This window comes from Centrocercus urophasianus, unplaced genomic scaffold, assembly GCF_019232065.1.
Source record: "Centrocercus urophasianus isolate 14NV4802_14NV808 unplaced genomic scaffold, USGS_Curo_1.0 seq_11, whole genome shotgun sequence".
NCBI lineage: Eukaryota > Metazoa > Chordata > Aves > Galliformes > Phasianidae > Centrocercus > Centrocercus urophasianus.
Window position 1 is genome coordinate 88,361,146 of NW_024884253.1, and position 27,344 is coordinate 88,388,489.

The 27,344-nt window shown below is 37.6% G+C and overlaps 1 protein-coding gene across 3 annotated transcripts in view; it reads left to right on the forward strand.

Annotated features, from left to right (window-relative positions):
* The window catches only part of ATP9B (ATPase phospholipid transporting 9B (putative)), a 156,580-nt gene that overhangs the window by 32,710 nt on the left and 96,526 nt on the right, over nt 1–27,344 (forward strand). For all 3 annotated transcript variants that reach the window (XM_042837054.1, XM_042837062.1, XM_042837070.1), the window contains exons 6-7: nt 3,185–3,243; nt 11,374–11,425. In XM_042837054.1, coding sequence (XP_042692988.1) covers nt 3,185–3,243; nt 11,374–11,425 — 111 coding nt within the window. The remainder of the gene's footprint in view (nt 1–3,184; nt 3,244–11,373; nt 11,426–27,344) is intronic.

Consider the following 27,344-nt stretch of genomic DNA (forward strand, 5'->3'; position numbering starts at 1 on the left):
ATGAAGTCTTTCTTTCAGTTCCCCATTATACTGTATGTACTCTAATTATGTTGACTGCTGAAGCTAATAAATACTAGGTAAGACTTAGATGTGTTTTACCCTTGACAGTTTTCCAGAGCTTAGTATTTACTGATTAGAAACAGTCTGTTACTAGTTCCAAAAGTGTTCTTTTCAGACAGTACTCAAGATACAATGTAAGATGAGCAATTGGAAATTATTTTCAAGGTCTCTCAGAAGCACCTGTTGTTCTTTCAGGAGTTTTTTTACCCAAAGAAATGCTCATTAATAAAGTCCTTTCTAATACACATAATACCTTGTTTCGTTCGCTTCATTTCTTAAATTATGTGAAATACTGAGCACATGTGAGAAGTTTATTAGTTTTTTACAAATAATTTCAGTGCTTTTCAGAAGACTGTCTTGAAAGCGTAATGAATCACTACAGATATCTTCCAGTACTCCAATTTTGCATAATTCTGTTTGTAGCTTTAGGCAAAAGCCTTGCACTTCGGTGGACTATGAAGTCTGGATGTGCAGCCACTTCTGATTGCTTTGGATGTTATTAATAATTACACAGGTGGTGAAGAGTGTCTTGCTACTGAAATGTTTCTAATGAAAAAATAGTGAGCAGGAATAGTTCATGAAGCAAATAACATTGTGAGTTTTTTCTCTAAATGCATCTTTACTAATTTGTATTTTAATATTCTCTGAAATGTTGAACTGAAAATATCTAATTTTCCTTTTTTTTTGATCTAGAGGAAGGCAATATTTGCCAGCTTTTCAAAATCCAAAGCTACTTTTTTAGTTACTGCCACACTTAACCATTCAGTTTTAGAGGAACGTGTCCTCTTATTCAGATTCATTGTAGAAATAATTCTTGTCATAGGCTTCCATATTTATAGAGATAACCAGACTTCCAACAAGATATATAAGTGTATTATAAAAAAGGTGTTCCAAAGTGTTAATCACCTGGAATAATGTCTGTTAAGGAAATTTTTCTATTTGTAATGTGAAATTCCCCAAGTTAGTAGGCTGAATACAAGCAAAGGTGATGTGTAGGTTCCTGTTGGTATATCTTGTCCTTGGAGTCTTTGCTGCCTTGGAGTGCTACAAATGGAAGTTCTACTTTGTCATCCAGAAGTTAGTCTCTTCTGGTCTTTACTTTAGATGCTGTTAGAACATGACTGGAGATTTCAGTTGTTTGATTTGATCAAATTGCTGTCAGTTTCATTTGGTTAACGCTGCTGTATAGCTTTAGTCACGTTTGACTGTGTAGGTGGCAGAGTTGAGATGCAACACAAAGTACTTGGATTTTTGTCTGTTGGGAAATTCCCAGGAGATAAATTGATAACAAAATAGGTGCTGTTCACCTCTAATCAAAACTTGGGACTTGGTGCAAACCTGTGAATTCCCTCTACAGTTAGGCAGTCTAAATATGTTGACTTGTGAGACTGATACTAACCTGATTCCCATCCCAGCTGTAGAACGCTCCTGTCGATTACTCATAGTTCTTGCTACTGCTTTTATAATCAGAGGTTCTGCTATTGTGTTCACCATCACAGTTGGGTTATGATGAGATTGGCAGTCAGACTGAAGATGTGATTGGTTATATGTTAAAGAGTGGGAAGCAAAGATGTTTTGGATTGTTTTAAATTGGATTGTTTTAAAAGATTTTCAGTAACAAATACTGGCTTTCCAAAATAGCTACGCAGGCAGGCTAAAATAATAGTTCTGATCTCCACTGACATTCTTTCCTTGTCTTGGAAACGCTAATACTATGGAAAGCATACTGAAAATTAGATCAATTATAGGAATAAATTCATTAAGTAAACTGAAGCTGCTGTTTTTGCATTAAATATGACTTATTTTGTCTTTAGTCATAAGATACATTCAGTCAAAGGTAGTAAAACGTAGGAATTTTGTGAAAGTAACTGCCAGATTTCTCTTATTGAGTTACAGCGAAGATTTGGGACCTATCTTAGTTTATTTATACCTCCTATGATTGAGAAATAGCAGAATGTAATTAATCTGCAATTCGTAATACTGCCTACTACCGATTGCTGCTTCTGCAGTGCTTCTGTGGGTCATCTCTTCTGTAATCCATTCAGTTTGATTTTTAATTTCTTAAGAGTCTGTGTTTTGACGTGCTAACAAGACTCCCACTGCTTCTGATGGGAAAAGATTTCATATGGACGTACATTTCAGCTCATCAGGCTGTATGTGTGTATATATACATGTAAAAAACCTGTGTGTATGTATATATAGGTATGTTTGCAGCCTGAGTTAACACATCTGAGTTTACTACTGCTTATGTATCTTCGAAGAGAATGACTGGTAGCTGGTTTGTAGGGTTATTTTTTGTCTGTTGTTTTGCTGTTTTTTAACTCAGGGAAGCAACATTTCGTGAATTTGTAGCGAGGACTAAGACTAGAAATCCTCAATTCTAGTGAGATTAACAACAGCACATTTTGGGCAGTAGCCTAACCTCTCCTCAGTCTTTCAGATAATAATACTAAGATTTAACTGTCATAAAAAAATATTCGTTTCCCTACAGAAAATACAGAGTTAAAATTGATGTGTGCTGTCTGTTTTGAACCAGTTGTTCACTGAATGGGCAGCTCCAGCAAGTAAAAACTCTCAGATTTTGTTATTTTAATTTCCTAAAATGAAATATTCAGGCATTTTTTTCTGACTTACAACTTACCTCTTTTCTACTGTGATTTCCAACAAGGCTCAGGCAGTGCTGGTTGTCGATGATGTCTGTGACTGAGTAAAGCTACCTGTTGGTCAAAGCCCAGTTATCAACAATTTATGTGTAAGATGCTTTGTGGCTAAGCCTTGTCACTTCTGACATGTGGTAGGGGGTGCATAGTAGGTGACACAAAATCATTTTTTCCAGTTCTGTAACTCAATTATTGCTATTGTTTATCAGATTCAGTGTCTCTCCAGTACTATTACAGTAGCTACTTGCCTAGAAAACTACACACTTTCAAAACCTCATAATTAATGATCCATTTAGAGATGACATCTATTTATTAGTATGCTCTTCAAATATCAATTCTGTATCAATTGTAACTTTTTCACCAAACAGTAATATCTTGAAGTACATCTTGCATTTATATTTTTATGACTCTTTGTAATCAACCTAGGCAGGCATTAATATTCTTTTTTTTTTTTTTCTTTTAAGGTAAAGTGCAAGTTAAGAGTTCAGACATACAAGTTGGAGACCTCATCATAGTGGAAAAGGTTGATACTTTTAAAATATATTTTAGAGACTAAAGAGTATTAATGTGCTAATAATCTTCTGGAGAGAAGTATATTGAGGTACTTATCTGTGAAGTACTAAGTAAGTAATATTTTAGTTTGAGTCTTATTTGATAAACTTGAAGTCTCTTTTTGGGTTTAATTATAATCTTAATTGGATGTAAGCCCTTATGCCTTATAAATTGGAATATGTTTATCTAGTGAAAGGCGTGCAGAATGATATTCTTTGGCTTGTGCTGTCCTAGGTGGGTGTGCTAAGTTGACTGACTACCAATACCTTTCTTCTAGTATCTTCCTTCAGATCTTTTTTTTGATGCCTGAAGCCTTCTAGGATAAGTTGTGTGCATATCTCTGTTCTTAAAAAAGGGAGTGGAGGGGAATCGTTCAAGTTACTTTGGTTTTAGGTGGTGGGTGAGAGCTGTGAACTTTATTCCTTGAGGTTAGTATCATAATAAAGACAGTGTTGCTTACTTCAGTTGGTTTGTTTTAGGAAGTGATCTAGGCAAAACTCATCTGTAAAGAGATCATAATGCAAGCTCTCGTTTTCCTACAATAAGAAAATATCCCTATAGGTTAGGTGTGCAGTTTGTATTTGCTATCATACCATGCTGTAGGAGACTAAGAAGCTGTTGTAACCACAAAGTTGACTTATTCTTCTTGTTAAAAAACAAACGCATAAGTTTATTTCAGAAGGATGACTTAATTTCTTAGTGCCAACAAATGATTCCGATTTTACTTTGTAAAAAAGACATTATCCCTCAATCCTAGAAAGTTACTTCCAGTTGAAGTTTGTGTCCTTGTGTGCAGTTTTGTTTGAGGTGTTGTGTGGCAAATTGTAGGTAGGCAGGAGAATGTGGAACCTCGGCAGTGACTTGACTTTTCTAAACTTCTGCATGGGATCATTACTATTTAGTGACTTTTCATTGAAGGAAAAAGCCTTGAGCAGATATGCTCCCCTCATGATTCATTTTGCTTTTGTTTTGGTTGTAAATATCCTTCCTTTTTCTTAGAGAATTTAAAGAACTCATGAATTGTTATAGTCTTTGTTCAGCCACATATGAGAAAGCCCTTGTTTGCTTTGGGGAAAACTACAGCTTTCTTTCTTTCTATGTAGTTAGTGCTAAGTTCTGCCCACATTCCCTCCCCTCCCACCCCCCCCTACACCTTTTATCTGCTGCCTGTACCTGACGTCTTGTTGGGACCCTCTGAGCAGCATATACTAGCATAGACAAGATTAATATTGACAGATGTACAGGACAGGCATGCCCTGTCTTTTACCTTGCTATCTTAGTGATCACTTGAACCTATTCCAGATATTCTTCAGGGCACTTAAAGCAAGTTTTTATTTTGATTTTTATTAAAAAAAAAAACTTTTAGGCTTGCTTTAGACATTAAACCTGGAATTAATTAGTTATGCTGCATTTGGGAAGCTTATAGGGGTGGCAAAGATATACTTTCCCTGAAATCTACCAAGATTCATCCAACTATTGAATTCTAGTAGAATTTGGGAAAGTGGGATTAATTTGGGGATGAATCTGTCTTGTTTGAGGTAGATTATTAGCATTTATTTCATCATTGTTTGCAGCAACTTATAAACCATGTGCTGTGGGTACCTGAAGTTTATAACATAAAAGCAGTGTTAAGGATTTAGGGAAGTAGTAGGTGTAGTTCCTTTTAATGAGGATTTTACTTGTGTATCTTGTTGACATGCATGCAATTACTTATCTGTTATACTTCAACCACAAGCTCCTTCCTGTCCCCAAGTCAGTTTTTTTCCTGTTTTTGCTTTTGGTTTGTGTGAGTACCTTAAACTAATGAAATTAAATGTTTTTTAATTCTGTTTAGAAGTGTATTTTGCTAGAGTAAGCACTTTTCAATTTCATAGTATGACTCTTAAGCCGAAGAACCAGTCAGGAGTGAAATGTTCAATTGCTCACTCTAATGGCAAAGAAACAAGTTAACGTTGTATTTGATTAGAAGATGCATCAACAGCATTTCTTCAGTGAAATTAATGACTCATTTGAGCTGGAGATCCATATGTTAACTAGCGACTGCACCACAAATACTAATATCTGAAAAGCTTTTCTGTGTTTGATCTTTGAATATCCTCTGATTTTTTTATTTATGTATTTATTTTTTAAATTTGGAATAAATTCTAAGTGACTGCAATGTAGTTGAAACAACTTAGCTCTGGGTAAATTGTATCTCTAGTTTCAAGTAAAAATTCTGTAGAGTGGTAATACTAGGTCAGGAGAATGCCTCAAAAGGTTGAAGTATTATCAATTTTTAGAGGTTGGAAGCCATTTTAACATTCCCCCTCCTCTTGCTGTAAGCAGACATGCTGCTCCTGGTCCAGTTTTTAGATATATTATTTTTCTATGAATGCATGGGTGTGCAGAGATTTAAGATAACTGGAAGAGTCGATGAGTCGTTATTTAGTTACTGTAGATTTTTGACTGGAACAATTTCTGATTGTGTGAGGAGAATACAACAGATTTGCTTTTTAATAAGTGATATATTAGTAGCACATTGATAACAGCTTTTTTAAAATGTGAAGCAGTAAAGCTTCATCTTACTTTAAAAGCTTCTCTTAGATAAAGGGGCACGGAACTTTTTTCCCTTAATCTCAAGAGTAAAGTGAAATATAACCAGCATTTGTAAAGACTGTTAACATACACAGCATGAAAATGCAGAAAACAACTGCAGAGTGTCTCTTCCATTTCTAACTCAGAATTAAGCATGGATATTTTAGGCCATGAGAAAAGTACCTGGTTCATATTAAATGGATAATACAAAACAGTACATGCAAAATCTTGATGGTCTTGTAGCTTATGAGCAGTTGTAGGGGAATTGGAGGAATGAGTATGGAGCTGCAGAAGTGTATATTAATAAAGATTTTGCAACAATAACATGAGAAATGAAGAATACCACTGCTAGACTCTTCAATATTCTTTCACATGAGGCATGTAGTCTCTTCTGCAAGGAAGAGTGGATGCATTAGTGAGTTTCCTTGTTTTCCAGTAAGACTAGTGTTCTAGGTTGGAGGTGGAACTTCTGATAGAAGCCCAGAAGGTGGAGAAGCACTTGGCTTCCATTAACTATTGTCTTGTCATTGGCCTCTAGAAAGAATCTCTAAATCAGCAGCATAAGCCAACACTAAGAGAAATGGGAACACACCTGTCTTGGAGCTGTAATTCTGCTCAGACTTTGAAAAACGTGATGTTGTCGTAGTTTTTATGACTTGTATATTCAGACTTTGCTGTAATCAATAAACGTTTCTAGGTTCATCTGCATGGTAATTGAGATTACGTCGTTTGTTCATGGATTTCTGAATGTTTGAAGTCGTATGTGTTGTCATTGTAACTTGTTTCATTTTTGATAAACATGACACGAGGATTAACATGATTAACATTTTGCTGCTGTTTGTGGCAGCACATAACAAAACTTAATTTTCTCCATAATGAGGTTTGCTAAGGATTTTTGTAGCGTGCTTGCCATCTGTTTTTGTGTAGTCAATCTTTTATAGACTAGGTATCAGATACTTGCAAGGAGATCTTTGCTTTGCAGTGTCAGCAATAATAGTGACATTTTTTCATCTAACACTCACATGGAATCTTTCTACCTGCTTCCAAAACATAGAAAACCTGATGGAAAAAAAAAGACACGTCAGTCATAAACTGTTTCTTTTCTTACAGATAAGGTAAACGAAGTACCATTCCACCCCTTACTTACATGAAAGAATGCATTCAAATTCTTTAATGCATTTGCTTTTCAGGAAGGAAAAAATAAGTAGAGAGAACCCATTTAAAAGACAAAATCAAGGTGTACGTTTTCTTCTAAAATGTGAAAACAGTCATGTCACTAATTGGATAATGCTCAGTTTTGTGAGATATAAAGACTTGACTCTTGAAAAACTCACCTGATGCTCAGTATCTGTGTGCTGAATGTGAAACACGCATTCTTCATTGAATCTGATAATGGCTTTTAAAACATGGTAACTCATTCTGATTATTAGAACTTCTATTTAACTCTGTATTGGATTGCTGTGCTGTTACTTTTCCAAAATTTTAAGACTATTGGTCAAGTTTTTTAGCCTGTTTAGAAGTAACTGCAGTTTGTAGGCATGAAGCCAGTAACCTGAAACTCGTGTAATGGATTTATGTCAGAGCTGGCAGGGAGGCTGTAAAAATGTATAGTTAATCTATATGAAGGCAGTTTATCTGGTTAATTGTTATTGTCATTTAATTAAATATTTAATTTTAAACTTGCATTTTCCCCATCCTTTTTGTTTGTTGTTTTAGGGCTAATTTGCACACAGTATGTAGTAAGGTTGCCCTTTGTCTTGCATTATTTTTCTCAAATCTGAATATGAAACATTTCTGGTTGAATCTGTGCTTGTGATGTATAATAAATGTGGGTGGTCTTCTGTTGTAATGTAAGATAGTAAATACACTGTAGTTGTAAATACACTCCAGTTGCACGTGACCAGCATCTTTAAGGGGAATACTGCTGACATATAGACAAATTGTTACCTGTTTGTGCTTTTAGCAACGAATGAGAATTGCTGCAAACTATGACATATCTGCTCATAAAACATGTAATTTTTAAGGTACGATTAGAAATTTGTTTTTGACCATGTAGGGTCTTCAGATTAAAAAAAAAAAAAATAAAAAGATCCTTTTTATGAGCGTTTTGAGTCTTGCTCAATTTTCCAGTTTCATGTTTGCTTGAGATACCTCCTGTTTCCTGGCTTAACCTCTCCATAGCCTATCTCTGAATCAATAGAAGATACAGTCTTAGTTGCTTCCATTTCTGAACCAACTTCCCTCAAAGGTGAGCCTCTGTAAAATAAAACCTGAGATTTATTTTGCTAACGTTATTCTAAATGATGCTGATGTGACAGCATGGTGCTCTCAAGAATGTTTCTTTGTAGGAATTGAAAACTTTGCCTAGTGTTAGAACATCTTAAAGTAGCTTGGATATTTTTTGGTCAGAAATAATTTTATTAGTGTGATTACTCAAGAACTAAGGCAAAGCTTAAAGTACAGCACCTTGCATAGGTCACTCTGAAAGTAATGCCTCCTGTTTATTTCCATGGAAACTACAACAAATGCAAATAATGTAATAACAGTATTTGATAGAACAAATTCTCAGCTACAAAATACCATTGTTCAATGCATTTGCCACCATTACCTATGGATTTTTATTGTTGGGATTTGTAGAGATGGGGTCAGGAATGCAAAGGCCCAACTGGAAGTAGGCTTTGGAAGTGGTGCAGAGAAAAACAAGAAACGCTTTACAGGTCCATCAACCAGAAAAGGAAGGTCCAAGCAGGCACAGCCCTCAGGCCCAGTGAGCACTACAGGCAGGCTGTTAAAAAAGGACAGGCAGAAGGCTGAGGTACTCAACAGTCTTTTTTGCCTCAGTCTTCACCAGCAGCTGTTCTTCAGGCATCCCTCAGGAGGAGGAGTCGGAAGGCTGGGGTTGGGGGGCTGTGATCCTCCCACAGTAAGCAGAGATCAGGTTTGTGACCACCTGAGGATCCTGAACACCCGTAAGTCTATGGGACCCAATGAGATGCAGCCCAGAGTCCTAAAGGAAGAGGCTGAAGCAGTTGCTGAGGCACTCACAGTGCCATTTGAGAAGTCATGGCCGTCACGTGGAGTCTCCTGTATCTGGAAAAAGGCAGTGTTGTACCTGTTTTTAACATGGGTAGGACGGATGACCGAGGGAACTACTGACTTCTCAGCTTCGCTTCTGTGCTGGGGAATATCATGGAAGAAATTCACCTGGAAGCTGTGCTAAGGCACGGTGGAAGAGAGAGAGGTGATACAGGAAAGCCAGCATGGCTTCATCAAGAGCAAGTCCTGTCTGATCAATGTTGCAGCCTTCTACAGTGGTGTTACTGCATCAGTGGGAAAGGGAAGAGCCAGTGATGTCCTCTACTGGGACTTCAGGAAGGCCTTTGGCAAAGGCCCCCACAGCATCTTTGTCTCATAGGAAGATGAGTGATTGTTTGATGGCTGGACAATTAAATTGATGAGGAACTGGGTGCAAGACCTTAGCCAGGGAATAGTGGTCAGTAGCTCAATGTCTGGGTGGATGTCAGTGATGAGTGCCACCCCTCAGGAATCAGGACTGGGGCTGATGCTCTTTGATATTTTCATCAGTGACATCAGTGTTGGGATCAAGTATGCTCTCAGCAAGTTTTAGGATGACACTAAGCTGCGTTGTGTTGTTGAAATGCTGGCAGGGTGGGATAGCATCTTGAGACACCTAGACAGACTTAGGCAGTGGGCCCTGAAGAACTTCATGACGTTCAACACATGCAAGTACAAGGGTCTCGCACCTAAGTTGCAGCAACCCCCGCTATCAGTATGATCTGGGGGATGAAGGGATTGAGCACAGTCCTTTTGAAGAGGGCTCAAGATGTGGCAAGTTGGACATGAGCCAGCCTGTGACCTCACAGCCCATGAAATTAAGCATGTCCTGGGCTACACCAAAAGAAGAGTGACCAGTATGCTGTGGGAGGTGATCCTGCTCCCTCTGCTTTGCACTGGTGAAACCATTCCTAGAGTACTATGTCCAGATTGCAGTGTCCTCAGTACAGGGTGGTCTTGGACCTGTTGGAGTGAGTCCAGAGGAGGGCCCCAAAAATGATGCAAGAAATGGAATACCTTCCTTATGAGGACAGGGTGAGAGAACTGGGGCTGCTCAGGCTGGAGAAGAGAGAGTTCTGGAAGACCTGAGAGTGGCCTTCAAGTATCTAAATGGGGGCTGTAAGAAAGAAGTGGCACACTCTTCCCTGTATCTGGAGCTGCTCAGTGTCAGTCAGTCAGTCTTTGTGCTGCCTGTAGATGTCACTGTTCATAGCAGGGGAATTGGACTAGATGACCTTCAAATGTCCCTTCCAACTCAAATAATTCTGTGATTTCCCAATGGGATGAGTATGTTAGAGCTGCTACACGCTGTACGTGTTTCAATTGCTATCACAGAAAAGTGTAATTAGTTCAGATGTTTTGTGGGGGTATTACAAAGATGTATCTTCTGCTTTGATACAGTGAATCAATTCATTATTCTGATTAGAATCACTCAGTAAAATTTACAGGCAGGATTCTATATACTGTGTTGGTGACTTGAGACGTTCCATTGTTTCATGCTTTGAATTGGAATTTTCAGGCTAGTGTGATTCCTGACTGCTTGAAACCCATCTGTGCTGCTGTTTCTTCTCTGAATTATATAACTAAAGTTTTTTATAGCTTGTAGTATATGCAGAATATAGAGCTACAACTGAATTACACAGCATTAATTTTCCAGTTTGATTATAATTTAAATGTGAAATAATAAGTTTTGAGATGTTTATATATTAAATATCTTAACTTCTTAAGTTGGTAAGTTCAGTAAGCTTTTTAAGGCTAAAATCCATGAGGTTCACGTATGCCATATGATGGTCTTTGTCAGCTACGTATCTATTTTCCTTTCTACTCTTTCTTCAAGCAGACATTTGAGCTCTTCAGAAATAAAAGACGAGCCTTAGTTGAGCCTTAGTCTATTCAATTTTGTCTTTGCAAAGGAGAGGTTTGTAAATACGTGAAACTGGGAAACGTTGCTTCATGGCTTGCAATTTCCTCTCTGTATTTGTATATTGGGAGAGAGAAAGAGAATGCCTGGCAAAAGTTGATATGCACTGCACATATAGCTTAAATGCTGAGATGTTTGAAATTTCTGTTTACTTTTTTTCCTGCTAACTATCAGGGTTTTGCTCAATAGAATATTACTTTTAGTCTTTCAGTGGTATATATTCAGTGATTTATAGTCTTGATGCACTGTTTTTAGTCATGGAAAGACCAGTCCAGGTCTTCAGGTATTTATGATTCACTTATAAAGAACATCTGAAAGGATTAGATGTCGTTTGCTTATTGTATAATTTTTTGAAAATATTGATTTCTGAATTGCAAATACTGAATGTAAAGTGCTTTGATAAATCCTATTTTAATTGAGTTTCAATCCAAGTTTGACCTTTTGGTGACAGGATCTTAACTGGACATTTGATTGGAATTTGCTGTTTTCCTACGTAGAATAAAATGTACTTTTTTCTTCCTCTCTCCTCAGAATCAACGAATCCCATCTGACATGGTTTTTCTCAGAACATCAGAAAAAACTGGTATGTTTTGATAATTCAGGTTGGCTACATGATAACTTGATCATTGTAGTAATATTTTAGATTGTGCATTATGGTCAAACTGATAGCAGGAAATCCACATTTGTGAGATTAATAGGGGGTGAGGGGCAGGAGTGTATGTGTCTGAGAAAAATAGTATGCTTGGACTTAAAACTGGGAAATCTCACTGTGAATTGTGAATGTGAGGTCTGTAGAGATGCATTCTTTTAAATAGATGATTGATACAACGAAACTTCAGGTAATGCAAATATCAAGACTAGTTCAGTATACTTTAAAACAATATTTGTCTAATATAATAGTATTTTTGGATATTACTGCAATACATTCAATGTCACTTGATTTGATTTTCAGTTAATGGAAAAGAACTGAAACAATATCCCACTGATGTGATTAAAATTACTTTAGAAACGTATTAAAGTGATCTAAAAAACATTAGGATAGCTATTTTTTTTTTTCCCTTTTGAAGCAATACTTCCTCTTTGGGCAGTCAATTATATAGAACCTTACACAACCTGCAGAAACTGCAAACAAACAACAACAACAACAACAACAACAACAAAAACAGCACAAAAAACAAAACCAAACACTTTTCTTGAGTGAGGAGAAGGAAAGAACTTCTCATTAATTCCGTTTCTCTCTATATGGTGATAAGAGTACTCCTGAACTCTGAACATATATTTCCTTTACATGAGCCCTATAAATTACAGCTATTTTGATTAAAGTTTGCAAGTGATAGTCCCCATGTAACTCAAAAAAAACCACCAATAAACAAAAAATCAAAAGAAAAACAACTCAAAGAATTTGCCTTCTTTATATTGCTGTATCATGAAGAGCTGTCTGATATTTGTCGGACAGCGCTAACTTTCATGTAGGAATATCACAGCTCTTAACCTTGTGTTAGGAGTGCTTTGATGTTTTACTGTCCCATTGGAGTTCTATTTCAGAAATCATTTGCAAGAGAAGTCAAATGTTTGATTTGCCTGTAGAACACTATTGGAGCTACGTATTCACTAGAAGAAATTGCTACAAGTACTATGCAGTCACTGCCTTGTCACGATTTTGAAGTGATTGACTGTTAGGTGCACTAGATTATGTTTAACTGGTCTGGACCAGCAGTGTTGTCTAATAGTACATATAATCTTAATGCTGGTTAACTGTCCTCTGCTTCAGAATGCATACTGTACTAAATTTCATAATGCTTTTGACAATTCAAAGATCTTGGATCCAACATGATTATGAAGTGATTGATGATGTCTCCTTTTGGGCTGCTTGCAGTATCGTGTCTTAACCACTGAAGCCTAAAAGTGTTTCAGCTAGAATCATAAGAACTGTTAAAGCTCAAATGACATCTGCTAGAAAAGTAGAAACATGAGTTAGACTCTGTAGAAGAATTACCTTAAACTAGGCCTGTTGCATGCTATGCCTCAGCATAAGAGGTACATTTATGGAAATTTGTCTTAGTCTTTACCAGTTAAATTGTATTAGATATGTGGGCATTTAGAAGCAGTTGTCATCTCCAGTTGCAGTAGTATGTATCAATGCTGATATCTTCAAGTGATGTATGCATGGCAGAAACGTGTTGAGAACTCATTGTGTAGTAATGTGTAGTGTTTGCTGTTGTGAAAACGTGGAAAGCTGTCCCTAATTGGGATCAGCATTCTCACTGCTGGAATAAAAGTGTGGTCAAGCAACTGTATAACTTGCAATGACAAAATTTCTTCAATTATGTTTTGCGTATCTACTCTGTGGCATGCTTTCCTCAGCACTGATTGTTAAATTTGTAAATTCTTGTATGGAAATTTATAAGACATTGTGTAGTCTGCTCACCTCGCAGTACTGCTAATTGAAGGATGGGCCACAGCAGTGTCGATGAACAATCCAGGCACTGTATCTTGACAGGACCATGTATAATTGTAGATCTTGGACATCGAGTGAATTCTTGTGTCAAAAAATGTGGGGAGAAAAGCATGACTTGAAAGTAAAATTGTTCAAGTCTATTTTGGTGTTCAGGTTTAATTCAAACAGCTTTAAAATTTTCTGGTAATCTGCTATCAGGAAAATAAAGCTACACAATTTAAAGGTTTATAATATAAAATTAGCCTGTCCCTAAACAAATAAATGTGCTTGTTAACACACTTAAAGTATTCCTGCAAGGTAAGTGCCCATTATAATTCAAAGTGAACACAGCAAATGCAAAGAAATCTGCCCAAAGTTTGGATATAAATAATTCATTTATATTTTTACCACACACGGAATGGGACTTTTGCATTTTCAATACTTTTTCTATAAATATGCAATATATTGGCTACTTATATTGATGCTGTTCTCTCTCTCAAAAAAAAAAGTGAAACCAAACCAAACAAGAAAAAAATGCAAGCAAAAAAAAAATTCCAACACTGAACTTCAAACATATGGCGGTAATTGTTTTTTTGACTAAAGAATAAGACTTATATCTGTAATTGCTTTTTCTTGAATGTTGTAGTTTTGACTGATTTATGGTTTAGTTTATAGTCAACAGTTTAAATACTTTATAGAACACATTAGTTTTTCCATGGTTTTATGTTCTGTATGTGATTTTCTTTTATCTTCTGTGCAATAAAACACTTTAATTTGTTATCATAAATCTATACAGAGTAAAAGCAAAGATTTTGAACTAATTTTGAAGTCTACTCTGTTTCAACATTTCCCAATTTCAGTATTTACTGCTGTTTGTAGCACTTGATACCCTTTGTCTTCAGTCAGAAAAAGCAGTTTGAGTTATAAATCATTAGTCATACAAGTTCAACCAAAAACAGTTCTGGCTTGTTTTCTCATGGGTGTGTTTCTGTTGGAGAAATGAGCCAGTGTCATTTCTTCAGTGCTTGTTTTCTTCACATCTCCTTTCCCAAATGCACTTAAAGAAATGCAGAGCTTTTTAGGATGTTTCTTAACGTTGTGTAGCAGGAGGTAATTTTAAGATCAAACCTAATGGATTATTTTGATAAAACTAAATTCCAATTATATGTTATCTTATAACTATTATTTCTTGAGCTGAAATACATGTTCTCCAACTTGATTGTGCCTGCTTTTAGTTCAGTGACCTGATGATTCTGGTATGGGTCAGGTACTCTTATTCTAGCACGCAGATGTGCTCTCACATGAGCAAGAGCTGGTCCTTTACAAAAGCCTGGTACATATGTTTGTAAAAGTGTCTGTAATATTTGTGCTCTTCACTTTGAAATGTGAAATTATGAGAAATACACAAGTACTTGACTACTATGTCAAGAAAGAGTGAATGTACTTATTTTTTTTCCCTTCAAATTTTTCATTTACTGTCCTAAGGTAACCTCAGATTCTTATTCTATTTTAAACTGGCATTGCAGTGATTGGCCCTGAGCTAATAGTTGCTGATTTTTACCAGCAATTTTTGCTATGTTCAAAAGTAGGTGACTGCTGGAACTAACATGCTCTAGGAGCTCTTCATACCTTGAGCTTTTGAGAAAAAACTGAAGGAAGTTGCTTGATATCTTTGGCTTGCTCTACCTGGTTGAAAGTTACTCTAGGAAAGATAATGGCATAGTATATGCCATAGAAATTAGGCTAATTGCATTATTTGCTAGAGCCTTTGCAGTTGGAAGAGCCAGCAGATGACTATCTTCAGGTATGTGATGTACTCCTTAGACAACAGGGCTAAGAAAAAGTGTTTATTGTGTACTACAGTTAGTTTTTAGGCTGGTGACTAATGACAGTGCTGTTATTTTATTGTTGTTTTCGTTGTTATTAGTAGCTTTTCAGGAGGATAAGAATTGATTAATGTTATTTTAACCCTTTTTTTCCCCCAAGGGTATATACTTACCTTGGATATTGCATTGTAATTGTAGAGGAGAGTTGTTTCTACTTTTCAGCCTTCCTTGGTAGAAACTGATTTCCATAGGATGAAGTAGAATTTCTTTTACTAATGTATTCCAGCTTTCCTGAGTGGATATTTGAACCCTCTGTCTTTGCACAGAATTGGCATTTTTGGCAGATGCTAGACTCTATATAGAGCAATGCCAATGCTTCTGAAAAAAGGTTTTCCCAAGTGTCGGAACATTGCATTGAGATATGCTTCCAACAACAAAATTGGAGTTGGAAACACTGTAAGGACAAGTCTGTTAAAAGATGGTTCACAGATGAATTTTAATACATGATTTTCTACAGACAGCAACTCTCAAATTGGCAGAAGTGACATTTGGTTGTGGGATTTTGTTCTTGTCAGAGAAAATACTCTCAATAGCAACTGCTACTGACTGCTCAGTTCTACTCATCACAGCCAGTGCTACAGGTGGCTGGGGTCTACTACAGGCCACCTGATCAAGGAGAGCCTGTTGAGAAGTCCTTCCTGCTTCAGCTGCAAGTGTCATGTTTGCAGTCTCTTATCCTGATGGGGAATTTCAATCATCCAGATACCTGCTCAGAAAACAGCATGGTGAGCTGCAGGCAATCCGGGAGACTCCTGTAGTCCATCAGTGATAACTTTTTGGTTCAGGTATTTGGCAGATTGACCAGAGGTGAGATGTTACTGGACCTGATGTTCACCAATGCAGTAGATAACGTTAAAGACATTAAGATTGGAGGCAACCTGGCTGCAGCAATCATGCCCTGAATGAGTTTGTGGTCTTGAGGAATATGAGCCTGGCAAAGAGTGGAATCAGGACAGTGAACTTCAGGAGAGTGAACTTAAGGCTGTTAAAGGGATTGCTGGAAAAGATCTCCTCGGAAGCTGTCCTTAGAGTGGAGCAAAGCTGGCTATTGTTTGGGGATGCCTTTCTGAGAGCACAAATGATCTCCATCCCTCAGAATAAGAAAACAGGCAGAGAAGGCAGGAAACTATTGTTGCTTGGCAAGGACAGGCTAGTCACACTGAGTGAAAAGAAGGGCATGTCCTTGGAAACGAGGGTGTATCATCTGGGAAGAATACATGGATGGTATCTGGACATGCAGAGATGGGATTAGGAAAGCCAATACACAGATGGAGCTGAACTTGTTGAGGGATTATAAAAACAAGAAGGGATTCTATAGGTACATTGTTCAAAAGAGACAGGCCAAAGAGAGTGTATCCTCTCTGGTAAGTGAGAAAGGAGAACTGGCTACAACAGATATGGAGGAGGCTGAGGTACTCAGTGAGTTCTTTGCCTTGATCTTCACTGACAGCCAGGATTCTTATATTCATCACATCAAATATCATCACATAAATCCTTCTAGGTGGGAACTGGGGGAGCAAACTGCCCCCCACTGTAAAGGCAGAGGAAGTCTGAGACCACCTCATAAGACTGAATATTTGTAAGTCTACGGGACCCAATGACGTGCATCCTAGGGTGCTAAGGGAGATGGCTGATGTTGGTTGGGCTGCACTCCATCATATTTGAAAAGTCATGAATGTCAGATGAAATCCCCAGTGACTGGAAAAAGGGAAACATCACTCCCATTTGTAAGAAAGGGAGGAAAGAGGAACTGGAGGACTACGTGCCAGTGAACCTCACGTCTGTGCCTGAGAAGCTGATGGAACAGATCCTCCTGGAAGACATGTTAGGGCATATGAGGAAAGAGTAGGTGTTCTGTGGTTTCACCAAGGAAGGTCATGCCTGACCAATCTGCTGGCCTTCTGCGATGAAGTGACAGCATTGGTGAACAGAGGGAAGGCAACTGATGTGATCTGTGTGGACTTCTGCAAGGCATTTGACATGATCCCCCACCACATCCTTATCTCTAAATTGGAGAGAGACGGATTTGAAGGGTGCGCTATTTGGTGGATAAGGAATTGCTTGGAAGGTTGAAGCCAGAGAGTTGTAGTCCAGGTGGAGGCTGGTGATGAGTGGTGTCCCACAGAAGGATTTGTATTGCAACCATGCTGGATGTGGCTCTGGGCAGCCTGGTCTGGTGGTTGGCAACCCTGCACTTAGCAGGGGGGTTGAGTCTAGATGATCATTGTGGTCCTTTTCAACCCAGGCCATTCTGTGATTCTATGATCTTTATCAGTGGCACAGATGTTGGGATTGAGTGCACCCTCATCAAGTTTGCTGAAGACACAAGTCTGAGCATTGCAGATGATATGGCAAAAAGAAGAAGGGATGCCATCCAAAGGGACCCTGATAACCTCAAAAGATGGGCCCTGGCGAACCTCATGAGGTTAACCCCATCTCTACACAGCCTACCAGAATGCCTATGCTTCTCCCAGGATACCTGTCCCTGCTTCTGTTGCCTGTGTGTTTTCTTTCTGCTCTCTGGTTTGACCAGCTGGTCCCCATTTAGCCTTTGCCAGTCTCTTTCTTTCCTTTCCTGTTTTCCTGCACCTGGGGTTGAAAAGGGATTTCTGCATAAGCACTGCTAATCAGGTCTAATGAGGTATGACCTTGCAGTGGTTTTAAAGTTGTTTCCTAATTTTAGAGTTGATCTTCAAATCTATCTTAATGTATTCATAATGAAAACATAGCATCTCAAACTTCTGCTTGAGAGTTGAGGTGGGAGGTATCTGTACCTGAAATAAAAGCATGTGTAGACTTGAACTAACTTGTTTTGCATCTCTCTTCAGTAGTGGAGACACTGATGTGAGTCAGTCTGCCTTGTATGGAGTATGCAGTTGAGAAAATGCTGGCTTCTCCATACAAATGCTAAGGCCTGTGTATCCACAGTCAGTGCTTTTGGTATGTATGGAGAGTAAACGAAATTCAGCTTCTATTTAGCTGTTTCAGTTACAGTTCTGATTGCAGGTGGTCTTTTAGCTTTATGAACTTTCCTCTATCTGTCAACAAAAGGGGATGGGGAGAAATAAAATAAGATCAATTCCTCTGCTTTTTCCTGTAGCAAAGTCCAGTCTTTGTGGGTGGTCTGTTGCTTCTCTTTAGGCTCCTGTTTGGTAAAGGATAATATACTTTTCTCTGCTGAATTTTTAATGCCTGTTGTAATTTGAATTTATTAGCTGCTTTGATTTCTTTTCTGTGTTCGAACATTGTGAGATATCAAGATATCAACGCTTTATTTAGTTACTGGTGTGTCTTTCAAGTTGTTTACTTTTTCTGCTTCTAAAATCTGGGTGACTAAGTGCACTTTCAATGGAGTCTGGTGTATTTGGCTATGGACTTTCCTTTTTATCGGTTTGCTTATGAGCTCTGCTTTTACCTAGAGCAGAAATGTCCCTTACGTAATCTACAAGTACTGTGCTTTTAAGGTGTGTAAATGTTTATATACTTTTGCAGTATCTGTCTTCAGAAGATATTTAAGTGTATTATTATAGTGCATTTTGTTGAATGTTACTGTCCAGTCAGAGCTCTGGAAGTAGGGAGCCTGTTTATTGTGTTCTTGAAGTAACTTCTGAACATTTACTTGTTAATGTGTGCTTTGCCCTAGGATTAGAAAATTGCTTGATTAGCTTAAATATCAGTAGGCAATTCAAGAAAATAAAAGCTACTTAAAATATCCTAATTTCATTTTTGTTGCAACAGGCAGCGGTTTGAGAATCGTCCCATATAAAATACCTAGTGCAAGTCTGACTGCTGGTTTGAAGAAGGATCATGTTGAATTCTGAAGCAAACTTCACTTCATATAATTCTCACAGTACATTTTCAAATGAGAACCAGTTTCCCAGGAGTAAACTAAAATGTTTTCTTGTGGGCCTCCAATGAACACTGTTAAGAAAAATGAAAAAAAGCCAGCTGAACCCAGTTAGTAGACTGTAGTAATGATTCAGGGAAAACAATCTAACATGGATAATACTTATGGAATTGCACTTGTGGAACAGTGTCCACATTGTGCGATTTCCTTGTTGTAGTGGTGCCTTAAAATAGTTTGCAGTGCAGGCACTTTGTTCTTCCAAACAGCTGAAATCTCTTTGATTGCAAACAGTTCCGTTTGATCCTTTGGTTTCTCCAAATGCACAGTATGCATTGTGTTAAAGTAGTCTGTTATCTTGGTGAAATTAGCTTGCTATGCTAAAGTAGGATTCCACCTGGCAGGTTTTTTTTTTCCTAGTATGTTAAAAATACTCAGGTTGGAAAATATTTTTACGTTTTCTGAAGGAAGATGTGACAGCTATTCTTTGTTGAGAAGCAATTCTAGTGCTAGCATATGTATTTACATCTGACTAGTTCTAATATTTTGTTGGCACTAGCAAAATTGGTTTAATGATGAGCAAAGGTGAAAATATTTATAGTTCCTGTGCTTGGATCATTTATGGGATAAATCCCCATAGGTTATTTCAGTTCTAAATGTCAAAAATAGCCACAATAGAGCAAACAAAGCAGGTATAGAAACAGGGCGATGGCAGTGATAAGTATTCTTGTTATTTTTATCAAATCTGTCAGTGGAGCTGGTATCTGCCAACTATAGTACTGATTTCTATCTATAAAACCAATATATAAAATAAATAAATAAAGGGGCATTCAGGCCTCCCTTGTTTTTCTTTCATCTGAAAAGGGAAGCAAGACTTTGGTTAGAGTTCTAAGGTAACCAAGGTATTACGTATGGCAGAGTTTTCAACTTATTACTGTGTGTGTGTGTGTGTATATATACATATTTCTTACAAGTTGTAAATTTCAGAAGATTATTTAAATAATTTAGATTATCTTACTTCATCAGTGATCATATAGAAGAAGATTAATGTGCATCAGAAAAATAAGGGAGCAAAGTGGTGCTTCAAAACCTATTAAATGCAAAGGGTAAATTAATGCTTTTCAGTATCTGCTTGTAAATCTCCTCTAGGTAAATCATTATGTTAAAATTTGAGAATGTGAACATAAATGTGGATGTTTGATTTCTTTTCTGCCTTAGAATACTGTTTGCTGTAAGTAAGATAATTCTGTAATGTTTTTAATAAAAGTAAAAATTCCTAAATCGCACTGAATCAATACAGCAATCAAAAAGAAAAATGTAGTGGATAAAGCTTGGATTAAAAGCATTTGTGTGCTTGTCAGTAAGGAACTCTGATGAGTTTGATGGTATCATATTGACTGCATATTAATACGTGGCATCCTATAAGACCATCAGCTGATTGTTTAGAATGTAAATGAATCTGTTGATGGATCCAGTGACTGATGGCTTGAATTCCAATTAATCAATTGCTTCATCAGTTTCTTAATTCAGATCAAATAACTCAAGTACACACAGTTGTTTTAATGGTATTAAGAGAAATTAATGCTTTTAAACCAATTTCATCACTCTCCTTTAAATACAACTACAATTTGTTATTTGCATCCTAGCTGATGGTGTTATAACAGAAATGTTTGAGATGGTTCAGCTGTTCTGGTGTGTTTTGTTTTGTTTTCTAAGAATTCCTTAAGTAGGTAACATAACTGAAAGCTTTCTGTGATAGTGGTAAATGAAACTCTGTTGTCTAACATGTTATCCTGGTGCTGCTACTCATCTTGTCATCACTTTAAAATTTTCATGCACATAGTCACTTAAGTAATATAAATTACTTAAAAATTAAGTTGTTCGTAAGTGATCTTGTGTTAGGCATGCAAACTCATTTTTTTTCTTGATTATTTTATAATAACCTATTGCTCTCACTGCTTTTGTCTTCAAGCTGGAAAGGGTGTGTTATTACTAGACAATATATAGTGGTTTATGACACCACAGTTCTACATGCCCTATTTCACAGTGACCCATCAATTAATTTATTCAGCACTTCATGCACACTCTCCGCTGTGACACTTAGACGAGTTGATCTTAATTTGATTGCCATTAAAGCCTTCCTTTCCTGACAACTGTTGTCAATTATACAAAATAAAATCAAGTATTCATAAGTAGGCCGTAATAGGATATAGGCAGACAGATTTAATAATTCAGTTTTGCTGAGGCTTGAAAGGCATTAGTAGTAGCTGTTGTTCTCATTTGTAAAAAATTAATTGGATACAGATCTGCAGAGAGAAGACAGACATAATTTCATTTATTTAGATTTGATTGTTGAAAAGAGCCCAGACCTATAGCGGCCGTTTAACACTGTCTTTGAGGATAACTGACATGAATTTCTATTAGTTACACGTTAGAGAAAGTAAATGTAATTTAATACACTTGGAGATTAATTTAAGTGAACATATTCTACACATGCTTTTGGTGATAAATCTGTACTGGAATGCAGGATAATAAAATAATACACCTGCATATCTACTGTGTACAAGTAAAATGCAGTTGTTTCCCTCTGAAGCATCTTTAGCACAGGAAAACAATAAAATGTCTCATACTATATTTTAATTCTACCCTTAGCCTCCCTTCAGTTCTTTATAACAAGTGTTTTTTTAAGCCTGCTGATATTTGGCAAAAATGTAGCAGGCAGAAATCTATTAAACTAAATATCTATTAGTATTCTCTAAGAGAAATTTAAATAAGGTTTTCAAAACGTCTGTGTTGTTATTGCCTTCCTATACATTGTTCTTTACTGTGTATATTGACATTAGTAACAAATAGTGCTAAGGCTCTCTGGAAACAAACTGGGGACAGGGTGGTCAAAGTACAGAGTAGGAAGAAGATGCGCAGGGACAGGCATCGTGGGTGAAGTACAGGGATTGTGGTAAGCTGTGTAGAGATGAAGTCAGGAAGGCCAAGGCCCAACTGGATCCATACTTGCAAGGGGTAGAAAGAGCAAAGGAGATGCTTTTATACGTCCATCAACCAGAAAAGGGTGTCCCAAGAAGGCACACACCTCAAGACCATCAGGCACTACAAGCAGGCTGGTAACAAAGGACAAGCAGAAGGCTGAGATACTCAACAGTTTTTTTGTCTCAGTCTTCATCAGCAACTGCTCTTCACACATCCCTCAGGTGGAGGAGTCGGAAGGCTGGGGTTGGGGGGCTGTGATCCTCCCACAGTAAGCAGAGATCAGGTTTGTGACCACCTGAGGATCCTGAACACCCGTAAGTCTATGGGACCCAATGAGATGCAGCCCAGAGTCCTAAAGGAAGAGGCTGATGCAGTTGCTGAGGCACTCACAGTGCCATTTGAGAAGTCATGGCCATCACGTGGAGTCCCCTGTGTCTGGAAAAAGGCAGTGTTGCACCTGTTTTTAACATGGGTAGGGCAGATGACCGAGGGAACTACTGACTTCTCAGCTTCGCTTCTGTGCTGGGGAATATCATGGAAGAAATTCACCTGGAAGCTGTGCTAAGGCACGTGGAAGAGAGAGAGGTGATACAGGAAAGCCAGCATGGCTTCATCAAGAGCAAGTCCTGTCTGATCAATGTTGCAGCCTTCTACAGTGGTGTTACTGAATCAGTGGGAAAGGGAAGAGCCAGTGATGTCCTCTACTGGGACTTCAGGAAGGCCTTTGACACAGGCCCCTACAGCATCTTTCCATCCATATTGGAGAGATGAGTGATAGTGTGATAGTAGACTTAAAAAGAAAGCAGAAGGAAGCTGTCTGTTCATCTTGCCAACCCATCTGAATTTTTTGTTGGTATTTTTCAAATCTGGTGCACGAGGGCTTTCCATGTGTTGATGCATGTGTTATAAAGTATTTCAGTTCTGTTAGCCAGTCTTGCTTTTCGCAGCAATATTATTCCCTAACAAAAAAAAAAAAACCATGCATATGTAACAGGATATTCTGCTTCTATTTGATTGTTTTAGGGCATCAGAAGTAGGAAGTTCTGTTGCATTCCCATTCTGAAAAACCTTTGCCTGATATCTCTTTGAGCAGTGTAATGCACAAAAGATGTTTCACATCCTGCAATTATCTTTCTGTATCAAACTAAACCAACTTATCTGGCATAACTATAATTTTCTCTCCACAGTCATAGGAAATATTAAATATTGATATAATTCCTATCATTTGAATGGTTTTTGTTTCTTTGTTGTATAGCCTTCAATGAAAAGCAAAAGATGCAGTTTTGTATAAAATTTGAATTGAATTTTCTTTTTGCAAAGCAGATTGCTATCCATATTCTTACTCGGATTTTTGTTTTTAACAACACTTCTTTACAAATTACATGTTAAGCAGGCTGATTAGTGAGGTGATTGGTTTAAGTAAAGCAAGTCTGTCTTTCTGCTTTTCAAAAACAACATTTCCAAATCAAATAGGAATGAAGAATGTAATACATAACAATTGTTCCTCTTCCAAATGACATAATTTAAAAACCCTGTAAGCTAGAATACATAACAAAACTTTGCAATGACCTAAGTAGTAAATTGTTTTCAGAAGACTGTATTAAAAATTGTAATTAATTCTCTGAAGAGCTTATGTAAAAATACAGTTGAAGTGGTAGTAACACATGTAAATACAGTATGGTAACTTCAGGAAATTAAAGATAACGGCAAGTAAAGAAATTAATGCATAGGGCATACTATTAAGTAAGAGAAATCTTATTATGTATACACGTGTATACATATATTTTGTTGTTATGTCATTAAGAAGCTTTCCTTCCTGTTCTTCCTTTCTCATCTGTAGGCTTCTCTTTTACTTTAGGCTACATATTTTCAAGCACTTTCCAGAATCAACCTGTCTTTATTTTGAGAGCTTTTCTTCACATTTTCTAGAAGCAGGCAGGTGCACAAATGAATAACCATGTCATTGATGCACGCTTAAGTAAAAGACATTTGCAGAAATATTTGTTCTGTATGTGTCATGCTCTTACATGCTGAATAAGACCTTAAGTGACTAAGTGAGATTCCCCCTGCTTACTCTATATTTAGCACTTGCCCTTTTTTTGGCAAATGTTAGCCAGATATATCAAGGCCTGAAGTTATTGTGTTGATGGATGAGTGTCACCAGTTGAGAGTCTTTTGAACCATGGCAGGGGGTTTCCGTCTACCAACCGTTCCCCCATGGGAAGCCAGCAAAGAGCTGGAAAAGGAGGGATTACAACTTGGTTGAGATGAAGAGAAACTGTTTTACTAGAAACGGTAAAGAAATGAGAGAGAACACAGTATAAAAGGAATCAGGGGTAATGAATCAAACAAATGAGAGAGAGATGCCTTTATAACTACGCTGCTGATGGTACTGACCAGAAGTAAGGCTATGGTTATGTTACCTGCTTCCCACACAGTACCATGTGGGCTTAACAAAAGCTGCTGGAAACTGCAGCTCCCCAGCAGCCATCCCACCTCTGTCAGTTCACTGCATGATGTTTGATATGGAATACCTATGGAAAACCATGACAGCGAGCTTTTTTATGTCTGCTCCAAAATAGAAAGGCTGTTCTGAAAGTAATACCTCCTATTTTATTATGTTGGCCCACAACATCAGAGGTGGGTGTTTGTGGTATGACTGTAGGAGTGCCATCATTCCATTTGTGGCTGTGCAACAGATGGCAGCAGAGAAGTAGTCTGACAAAATTGTGTCTGACATGGAAGTCTGTATGAAGCAGAGGTGTGTAAGTGAATTCCTCCGTGCAGAAAAAATTGCACTGTGTCCAGTTTAATATCTTGAGTACCTTGAATACTGTGTTCACTACAAAAAAGGCATTGAGGTGCTGGAGCATGTTCATGGAAGGGCAACAAAGCCTTGAGGGGTCTGGAGCACGAGTCCTATGAGGAGCATCTGAGGAAGCTGGAATTGTTACTCCGGAGGAGACTCACAGGACATGTTATCGCTCTTTACAACTACTTGAGAGGAGGTTGTAGCAAGGTGGGTGCAAGCCTCTTCTCCAACGTAGCTAGCAATAGGGCTAGAAGGAGTGACCTCAAGTTGAACCAAGGAAGGTTCAGGTTGAATATTACAAACAATTTTTTCTTAGAATTAGCAGTCACTTGCTGGAATGGGCTGCCCAAGGAGGTGGTTGAGTCACCATCTCTGGAGGAATTCAAGAAATGTTTATATGTTGTATTGAGGGACATAGTTTAGTGCGGAAATATTATTGGTAGGTGGAAAGTTGGACTAGATGATTTTTGAGGTCTTTTCCAGCCTTGATGATTCTATGATATGAGGAATTATAGGCTTGTGAGTCTCACCTAGGAGATTGAGTACACCTTCAGTAAGGTTGCAGGTGACACCACGTTGGGAGGAAGTGTTGATCTGCCTGAGGATAGGAAGGGGCGAGGGACTTGGACAGGCTGGTTCACTGTCTAAGACCAATGGGATAAAGTTCAACCAGACCAAGTATTTGGTCCTGCAGTTTGATCATAATTATCCCATGCAGTGTAACAGGCTTGGGGCAGTGGCTGGCAAACTGTGTGGTGGAAAAGGGCTCAGGGGTGTTATTCAATGCTTGGCTGAGCATGAGCCAGAACTGAGTCCAGGTGACCAGAAAGGTCTGTAGCATGCTTGAATCAGAAATAGCATAGCCATCAAAAGCAGGGAGGTGTTCATCCCCCCCATACTCAGTACTGCTGTGACCACATATTAAGTACTGTGTTCAGTTTTGGGCCCCTCTTTGCTCTTCAGAGAAATGATTGAATTGTTCAAACCTAGTGTAATTCCTTTAGATTTAACCTTAAATTGTAATTCCGATCATTCCTATTCTTTCACTGTAAAAACAAAAATAAATTAGATACATTAACTATGTTCAAATTTGTCTTCTAATATTTGGTAATTATTGTTCATGGAAAATGAGCATTTGAGCAGTCCCACTGCCTAAAGAAAACACTTTAATTTCTCAGTTTTCCTTGATGCGCAGCCCTTGTTGTGCTCTTAGAGATATCCTGTGTTAGAGATGCCCTGTGTTCAGTGTGGGATTTCATTTTTCTGTAGTCAGCTCTGCTTTGATTGGTAAACATTTAAATTCATGACTTCTCCTTTAAGCAGCAAATAACTTAAAAGTTTGTATGAATACGATAAACTTCTCTATATACTGGAAAATAATTTCCTGGTTCAGTAATTAACACTGAATACAAAGGGATTCACAATGTATAATGTTTGTGTAGATGTTCTTTCCTTGCATGTCATATTCATGTTAGAAATGCAATAGATTAACTTTGATGTAAAACATTCTGTCAAAGTATATATAAAACAAAGAGTTTAAGAATGTATACATAGTGTCATAATTGGGTGTACAAATTGTGCATGGATGGCCAGCCTTTTGTCTTGCCTGGGCCACGTTGAGTGAAGAGGAATTGTCTTGGGCTGCATAATAAATGTATAGTTAATGTGTATAAGTAATAACATGTGGTTTGGGTTGTTTTTCTTTTAATAAGAACAGGAAAAATAGAGGGTAACAAAAACATAAAGTAGTGAGCTGGTCATAGATGAAAGCATTTTGAAACGGTTTGGTTGGAATATTGTTTTCTTTTTTCCCAGAAGTCATTGATATTGATTTTAGAAGTCCTAGGTACTGCTGACTAAAATTATGAAGTACACAACTTCCATGCAGTTGGAAATATTTGGGTTGTTAAAGGTTTGTGGGACTCATGGGAGTCGGGAGTTGTTTTTATGCATTGTTTTCAATCGTATGTTTAGACTCCTGTGTTTATAACTTAGTTAAGTGAGGTTTAAAAATCTCATAATTCAAATTACGTAACTCTGATAAATTATTAGAAGTAGAAAAGAAGATTTTATTGTTTCAATTTTGCTGTTGTGATCAGTATTGAAAGCTGACTTAGCAGAAAGCAATCTCTTTTTCTGGATAGAACGGAAACAGCCTACAAGATAAGTTATTGATGAAATTAACTGCTGAAGTGGAGAGGAAATGTGACTGGCCAATACATGTCATAGTGTGAGCTCTATTAAATGAATATATGTGCAATCAACCATTCACAGGAGCCACTCTGGTCTTGAACTGCATTGATCTGTAGTATTAATTCTAAATGAAATTGATGGAAGAGAACAACCATTGACAGGAGGGGTAAGGAGAACTATGAAATGTCTTGTACAGGAAAAGTATGACGGAAAGTAGGCTGATCAGTGCCACGCATAGAATGTGCACTGAAATGGGGAATATCTAGGTGCTGCTAGGTATCTCACCCTTACTGATGCAGTATATACCACTGAACTCTTCAAAGTATTTTGAAGAGAATAAAAACA